Consider the following 8,285-nt stretch of genomic DNA (forward strand, 5'->3'; position numbering starts at 1 on the left):
CATCATCCGTTCCATTCGGTTTCTTCACGTTTGCTGTCCTAGATAATGGGTTTTGTTGGTTGAAGTTTGTATCCGCTGCTTAATAATGTATCAGTTTCGAGTATAATATTGAACATCTCCGACCAATAACTGATTTGAAATAAACCATCTGATGCGGAAACCGTTTTTCAACGTCCTTGATGAAAGTCGTATCGTCTGGTTTTTATGGCTCTCGAAATTAGAATCATTCAAATCCTTTAAATCCGCAGAGTTCCAAAGGCGTTTGCTAATCACTTTGCGATTAACATAAATGCCGTCGGTTTGAAGGTCGATTCGAGGGAGTGTTCACTTTTTTGGGTGTGTGTTGAGGAAGCAAAATTCGCGTTCCGTATGCGAGGCTAGATAAAGCACATGCTCTTCGATGCTCTTGAGTGATGTCAAACTTGTTTGACTTCGCTGGCACATTTCCTCCCAAAATAGGTTTGCGGGCAAAAATGAAGTATTAGTTTAATATATGAAAAAAAGTTTTTATCAGTTTGGTTTTGACTTAACAGTAAATAATGAATTACACTTTTACTTTTTTAAAATATTTTAATGTTTCTTATACATTTGCCTACAATTATACCAAACTTAGTATTAGCTGTACGTAATTTTTTAAAGTTAAGCACTCTCTTTGTATGAGCAATTTTGAGTCAATAATATATTGATTGAATATGCCTGACTGCGAATACTCAGTGTGGCAGTGAAAACGACGCAAAGGCGTGAACGGACCAAAAATCTGAATATTTAATCTTGAATTGCCAAAATCCGACAATAACCTGAAAATAATTGCAGAAAGACGCTTCATATCGAATTTTTTAACTAATAAATGTAATACATTTTACTCAGAGGGATAAAAACGCGTACTTCGAATCTAAATTTGTTTCTCTTATAGTTCTTTTGGATTTGTATGGCATTTTACTATGTTCATTGATCCTGATAACTTTTTTGTTCGAAAACATCGATGGAAGGTGTTGTGTCTTGTGCAGTGCACACTTTCAACAAATTATTCAAATTATCGTAGGTTATCCGTGATCTTGGCAATGATTTATTTGTAAAAAAAGAGTTTGTTTCCCATGATTACTGTTACTATTTATTCATTTGCGTGTCTCGAAAAATCTGTGTAAACTCTTTGCTCTTGTTAACCGCTATACACTGCATCCCAAAATGATAGCCTCACCTAGTTTTTTCTGTGCAGGGCGAATACCGAGCATATAAATTTTTCCAAAAAAATCACAAGTATTTGTAAGTATAAAACGACTACTTTGCATAAATATTGTTGAAAAAAACGAATGAACAATCCCTTTCGGTCCAAAAAACTAAAATCAGTGGTGTCCCAAAATGATAGCCTCACTTAGGATTTTGATCGAATTATCAACAAAAATAGCATAAATGGATTAAAAAGTCATGATTTAGCTATCAGTTGGTTCTCCATTACGATTTATTGCTTGGAAAATGCTTGATGGTATGCTCTCCGATAATTTTTCTAACGTATTTACTGATAAGGAACGCCAAGCATTTCGGATAGCAAGTTTAAGCTCGTAATGTCTCCCATCTTCATAAATCTCTTGAACTAGCCTTCCACAAACATTCTCTATTGGATTAAGGTCTGGGGAAACGGCTGACTAAGACATTGTTTCGATACTAGATCGTGCATGGTGAGTTCTTGTTGTCTTGCTTGCGTGCACGGCAGCATTTTTTTGCTCAAAAATGAGCTGTTGAGTGTTGTGATTTTCCAGATAAGGCTTTAAATGATTGTCCAGGATGTCGATAAACATATCGCTGTTCATACGTGTTGGTATAATGGCCAATTCACTTCTACTAAGACCGCTGAACGCAGCCCAAATTATGACGGAATCACCTTCAAAATTGCGACAGTAGAAAAATCGTGCTATCGTCTCAAATCTAGCCAGTAATGGATGTAACTATCCGATCCATCAATATGTAACTTTTTTTCATCAATATAATCCACCTTACATGAATTATCAATTTAAAATTTGAACAAGACTACAAAGTGACAACTTACGTTTCTTCACTCATTCTTCCATGTCATATGTGCTGTAGCAAACTCCAATCTATCGACTTTTTGGTGAAGTTTGAGGGCAGAAACTTTCTTCATGGACTCTCTTACAATATCAGAACATGAATTCAAAGCTCGCAACACAGCATTTTTGTGCACATTCAACCAGAAATCGTTTTTTGTCCTACGGCAACCTTTGGTTGCATTGAAAGCAACTTAAAAAATCCTCCGATTATCACGCGAGAAAAGATTTGGAAGACGACCAGGAGACTTCTGAAGCCCATATCAACTGGAATTTTTTACATAATCGTTAATGACGTTTGTGAATCTATTTATTAGCACACCAATCTCATGATTTGACTTGCCATTAAAGCGATAAGCATCAATTTGACTTTTTTCTTGTTCCTAGAGTTGTTTTCTGCTTCCAATGTTCAAATTAAATTACAATTAAAGTAAAAGAACTTAAAAATTACTTTTGGCAACTGGTAACGTAGCTAGGAACTGGGTTGCTTTGTTAATTTGAATGATTTTTGAAGTGAGGCTATCATTATGGGACACTCCATTTTTTAAATTTTTGACCAACATTTTATAATTAATTTTTTTTTCTGATAATTTAAAAGTGAAACACATTTCTTTTAGATTAAGGAATATGTTTCTGTCGTTTATTTTACCTTGCGATCATTTAAAATAGCATATGAGCGAAAAAACTGGGTGAGGCTATCATTTTGGGACGCAGTGTATAACAACTTAATGCCGTAATCAATGGTGAGAGTTCCTTTCTCACAAAAACGTTTTACATTGGCGGGGTATAGGTCCTGTTGCACGTATGAAATTCACAATTCGTGAAACTACATTCCCAAAAAGCTAATTGCTATTAAACGAAAGCCAACGTTCAAGTATAAAAACTTTCCTAGTTTTCTTTCAAAGGGGTAGCGAGCCGCATTAAATGTCCTTGCGGGTCGCATGTTTGGCATTTCTTGACGGTCAATATCAATCAGGAAGAAACAGAAAATTTGTATATGAAGGGCAAAAGCAAAAAAGATAATTTATGATTAAAATAGAAGATAAATTATACATAAAACTTTTATGATCTGTTAGTAGGAAAATCTATCATAATTTTTTATGAAGTTTTTAAAACCTCGTAAAACGTTTAAATTGTTATCTTCTCTGGTAACGAGCTGCAGTGCAAATTGTCATTAATTAAGATAAATTACACTTTCGTTTTTTATCTGATGATCTTTCGTTTGCTTCTGGCATTTGAAGTAAAATAAATAATCACCGACTGATTATAAGCGATGCACTTTAATGATCTGTCATCACTTTTGCAACAAATGAGCCCAGTTTTTCGTCCTTCCGATTAAAAACTCATGTCTCTGAAACCCATATTGGCAGATAACCGTCGCTATTGACGTGTGCCGAGCTCAGATTTCCTCGTGTCTGCCAGAGCCACCGGTCAGGGTCAACAGGTGATCCGTTGGGCAAGGAGCGTGAAGCGTGCGATGCTGATAAAACTAGAAGCAAAAGCCTGCAAAAAGGACCAACACGAACACCGACCATGTGCCGAGTGAGTGAACATCTTCGATGAGGAGGGCAGCCGTCGAAACTACCATTCATAGATTTTGGACGGAGGCGAAACTGAAGCGATATTTAAATGAGCCGTAAACTGGTGACAATCTGTGTGGAGCAAACTGTTGGCGAAAAAAAGAAGGAATTTTGGCAGATACCAATGAAGTAAGGCCAATGCGATAGGTGGAATGCAGCCGCGAGCGTATGGATACCCAACATAGAGTGAGAGCCATGGCCTAACTGGTGGCTTTTGCTGTAATTTTATGCACGGGGTGGATAAGGGAGTAGAACATGAAACTGAAATTCGTAACGAAAGAAAAACAAAACTCGATAGACATGGCTATAGCTAACGGGGAGATGATCAAAAACAAAAAACAAAAACCGGTAATAGATCGAGCTCCGCCACCGAACTGGTCTAGTGCTGGTGGTGATGATCGTAGTATGTGTAGGCTTCTCAATTTGAACCGGCTGCTACTATTAGGAGCGACATCTATCACATCGCGGCGCATCTTCGTAAACCACAGCCCGCAAGCGGTGGAATAATAATCATGTTTAGATTTTGCAAGCGATCATCTCCCTCCCGAGGAGGTCCTTGCGTCAGATTCGGCATTTTTTGGAGGCCGATCGATCTGGCTAGGATGCTGGGAAGATGTCTACGAGCTGCCGGTGCCTATGGTTTCTGATTATATAAAGCACCGCCCGCCGATCCGTTACCGTATCAGTTCGATTTGAGAGTCGCTCGGGTACAGTTAAGTGATTTCCACCAGCAAGATCCTGCATTGGCAGCGCCATTTGAGAAAAATCAAAATGTTCCAAAAATTGGTGAGTTTTACAGTGTCAGACATTCCGTGTTCTAAGTCAATCGATCCCTCAGTGCACCGTCGAGAAAGTGTTGAGTACCTTAAACGAAACCGGACCGGAACTAAGTTTGCTCGTCGGTGCTACCTCGATGGAAGACTGCTCCCATACACCTCGCCCGGCCGGCAAGCCTTTCTATCGGGGTACTGGTTTTGTGATGAAGTAATTCGCATTTTTTCTCGCCGCTGCTGCCGCCCCATTTGCTAAAGAAAATGCGACTAACTTCCTCGCAAAAGCTGACCGCAAACGTTCGGCGCAGTGGACCAGCTTCAAAGCACCCGGAATACCAGGATACTGATAGGATAGAGCGTTCTGGAGAGCACCGTATTAACGAAACCGTCTCGCACTGTGTTTGAAATCTTCTATAACCGCTCAAAATTGAATGCCGTGTTTAGTTTGTGTCGGAAGAACCAGAAATTGTATATTTCAAAGTCTTTCCTCTCATACTGATCCTTCCAGATCGTAGCATCCTTCGTGGTCGCCTTGGTAGTGGCAATCCCTCAGAGACCGCAGGCCCGCGGCAACTTTGGCGGCGGTGGCGACGAAGCCGGAGCGGAAATCGTCAACCAAGACACGGTCATCAACGCGGACGGATCGTACACGTACAACTACGAGACGAGCAACGGTATCAGCGCGTCGCAGGTTAGCAACGATGGCACGAACGCGAACGGTAACTTCGCCTACACGGCTCCGGATGGCGAGCGCATCGAGGTCGTGTACGTCGCCGATGAGAACGGCTTCCAGCCACAGGGTGCCCATCTGCCGACGGAGCCTCCGGCGCCCGAGCACGTGATCCGGATGTTGGAAGAGATGCGCGCCAACCCGCCAGAGGGCGCCGACCTCGAGTCGCTGGACGCCACCCTGAACCGACTCCGTGCCACCCTGGGCTAAGTTAAGGGAGCGGGTGTGACGGTGTGTAGGCAATGGTGGACCGGGTGGACCGGGTGCCTCCCTGAGTCTGCCCCGTATGTAGGCTAGTAAGATGTAACTATATTACTTACGCATGTAGCGTAAGCTTAATACGATATTAAAATACCTCGCCATTTGCTCGGAAAAATCACATAAAGTGGGTTTGTTTATTCGTAATGTTGCAAACTGTGAGTAGTATGACTAACCTTTTTATTCGAAACTGCTTTTGTTTATACAGGGGCTTTGGGTTACCTTTCGGGTTATCATCATATGCTTCATTAAAACTAGTTTGTATTATTATTTTCACCTTACCTCTATGATAAAAAAATCTATTTCATCACACTGGGCTCGTCCGGGATTTGAACCCGGGACCTCTCGCACCCGAAGCGAGAATCATACCCCTAGACCAACGAGCCACACGAACTATCGGAGCAGCAGTTGCAACAAAAGCGAAGCAAATGTGAGTCAAAAAGCGGATCGCAACAATCTCGTCGAGAGCTGGTCGATCGAAACATTTACTTTCTAGTAACGAAAAGCTGAGCTGCGGTACAAAAATAACTGATATAGCAAGCGCCACCATAGCCAGCTCTACCCCCTCCTTTTTGTTTGTGGTCAGCGGAGCGATAGTGAAAGTGCAGTGAGCGCTCCGATCGCTTCTCACTGTAGGTTTAGGTACAGTGGCTCATGATTTTATTTTGGGCAGTTTGAGCGGATTGCCTTTGTTCATCTCACGTTTGCTGGAGTTCGATCGCACGGTGCTTTGTTTTTGTTAATTTTTTATTTCGATTATTTCACTCCCCAGCCGTAAACTTCCAAATGTTTACGGTAATGGATTGTGGGAACCGCGGATAAGTCAAATCTGTTGACAAATGGAAAGTTGTTAAAAAAAATCCACAAAACTCTACAAATTAATTTTGCTAAAACAATTTTTCATCAAAACACAATGTTCCACAGGTAATTGCCATAAAGAAGTAAGTGGGTTTTTTAAATACACTTCACAAGAAAAGACAATACACAGCAGGTCAAAACAGCGACAAATGCCATTTGCTTGGCGAGGATCAATCATTTAACAAAAGTTAAAATGAGGCATTATTCATTGCACTGTTTTATACATCCCAACTAACAAAATAGTTTCCATAATGACTCTAACCATGGTATGCACTGATGGAGCAGAGATTTTTGTATATCTCGTAACAAACTAAGTTGTGCTAAGTTGCGCCACCCTGTATACTTGCAGAGTGTTCTTAAGTTCTTCGAGGGTGAACACCCAGATGGTTTTAGGCAGGGTACATATTGATGCACATTTGAATACGATACAAGTTCATGGACTACAGATATTGTCAGAGTTTTTGCCATAGTTGGAGTTCTTGACGGTTTCAGAAAACAAATCCCTTATAAAAGCTCCTGGAAAGAGATTGAATAGCCTGTATATAAATGCAATATAGCGGATATGGTTTCAAAGTATTTGAATGAAATCATCACTTAGTAGAAAAATGCAAGAATCGAATGGAACGCAAAGCGCGAATGCACACATTCCGTTTCACAGCCTATGGTTGAAAATATTCAACTAATGAACTTCTTTATACTCTATGATCTAGGCCGTCACCAAGTGTTTGAATACTAAACCTAACAATAATATGCTTTAAAAAATGTATATAGTTATGGCATATCCTGCACAGTTTGCATAATGCAAAACACTAGCAAAATAATTTCATAAATGGTGCTAGAAAAAAGAACAATTTTTAGCTTATCATTAGGTTTTAAATACAAAAAAAAAATAGTTTGACGGTATAAAATTTAGAAACTTTAGAATATAACAAGCCGTTAACAAAATGATAACCCCGTGACTATCTTTTATAAATTGATTAAAGCATATTTCTAAGTTCTTTCAAGAATATCCTTCACAAATGTGTTTAAATTCAATACAACTCTTAAGTGATAATTTACAATTTTCGTTTTATTTCAATCGGTAACAAACAGTTTAACAACGAATTTCATTTGTCTACTTAATCCTATTGCGCAAGATGACGATGATGATCGATGAGTGAAGTGTCCTGGACGGTGTTGATGAGAGTGAGATGACATGGGGTGAGTTGAGCAGAGTTTTCATGCTGCTTCCTGATGCCGGTTCGAGGATCGGTGTCCGTCGCCTCCGAGTTAGTGCTGTCGCAGACGGGCCAGGGTGGCGTCGAGGGCCTCCAGGCTGAAGTCCTTCTGGTCCTTGGGCGGGTTGGCGCGGATCTGCTCGAGCGTCTTGAACACGTGCTCGGGCGTGGGCGGCGGCGTCGGCAGATGGGCACCCTCCGGGCGGAAGCCGTTCTCGTCGGCGACGTACACGACGCGGTACTGCACGCCGTCGGGGCCGGTGTAGGAGAAGGCTCCGTTGGCGCTGTGAGCGCCGAGGCCCTCCTCGTGGGCGGCGATGCCGTTGCTCGTCTCGTACTGGTAGTTGTAGTGGCCGTCGTCCTGCAGCACGTTCTCGTATCGCACGATCTGGGCGTGCGCCTCCGGGTTCTGCTGGTGCTGCTGTTGGTGGTACTGCGGGGCGGCGGCGACGGTGGCCACGAGCAGCGCGGCGGAGGCGAGCACGAAACGGAACATGGTTGAAAGTTGAAAATTGGCTTCAAGCGCTAGGACTTTGGCTGGTGAATTGTCGCCGACGGCTGATTAGCTGCAACTGATGCCGGTAACTGCTCCAGTTGCCTAATTTATACTTGTCTGCATACCGTCACATTCGACATGCTTCGACAACTCGGTCGACATTCGCCCTCCTTAGCCAACGTGAGCCGGCTTCGGCGAGTGTTAGGATCAGACACCAGACCAGACACCCCTGGACGCAACGCCAGGGCCAAGGTCAAGTGTAAGAAATTTCGGGTGGCAACAGCAAGAAAAGCTCCCGAAAGAAAGACAAATG

The 8,285-nt window shown here is 42.0% G+C and overlaps 2 protein-coding genes and 1 non-coding gene across 3 annotated transcripts; 1 reads left to right on the forward strand and 2 right to left on the reverse strand.

Moving 5' to 3' along the window:
• The first annotated feature begins 4,411 nt into the window (after nt 1-4,411).
• On the forward strand, nt 4,412-5,353 carry LOC131266632 (pupal cuticle protein Edg-78E-like). The gene is made up of 2 exons (XM_058269230.1): nt 4,412-4,426; nt 4,922-5,353. The coding sequence occupies exons 1-2, from the start codon at nt 4,412-4,414 to the stop codon at nt 5,351-5,353; spliced, it is 447 nt and encodes a 148-aa protein (XP_058125213.1).
• Nucleotides 5,354-5,715: 362 nt separating this feature from the next.
• Trnap-cgg (transfer RNA proline (anticodon CGG)) lies at nt 5,716-5,787 on the reverse strand. The gene has a single exon. It is a non-coding gene; the product is annotated as a tRNA-Pro (tRNA).
• A 1,741-nt stretch (nt 5,788-7,528) lies between these two features.
• Nucleotides 7,529-7,972, reverse strand: LOC131266629 (cuticle protein CP14.6-like). Its single transcript, XM_058269227.1, has one exon. It carries the CDS (start codon nt 7,970-7,972, stop codon nt 7,529-7,531), a length of 444 nt encoding a protein of 147 aa, XP_058125210.1.
• Between the last annotated feature and the right edge of the window lie 313 nt (nt 7,973-8,285).

This window comes from Anopheles coustani, chromosome 2, assembly GCF_943734705.1.
Source record: "Anopheles coustani chromosome 2, idAnoCousDA_361_x.2, whole genome shotgun sequence".
Lineage (NCBI taxonomy): Eukaryota > Metazoa > Arthropoda > Insecta > Diptera > Culicidae > Anopheles > Anopheles coustani.

Excerpts from the sequence above, each read along its gene's own strand:
- LOC131266629 (XM_058269227.1), bottom strand. The coding sequence starts at position 7,972 with ATGTTCCGTTTCGTGCTCGCCTCCGCCGCGCTGCTCGTGGCCACCGTC.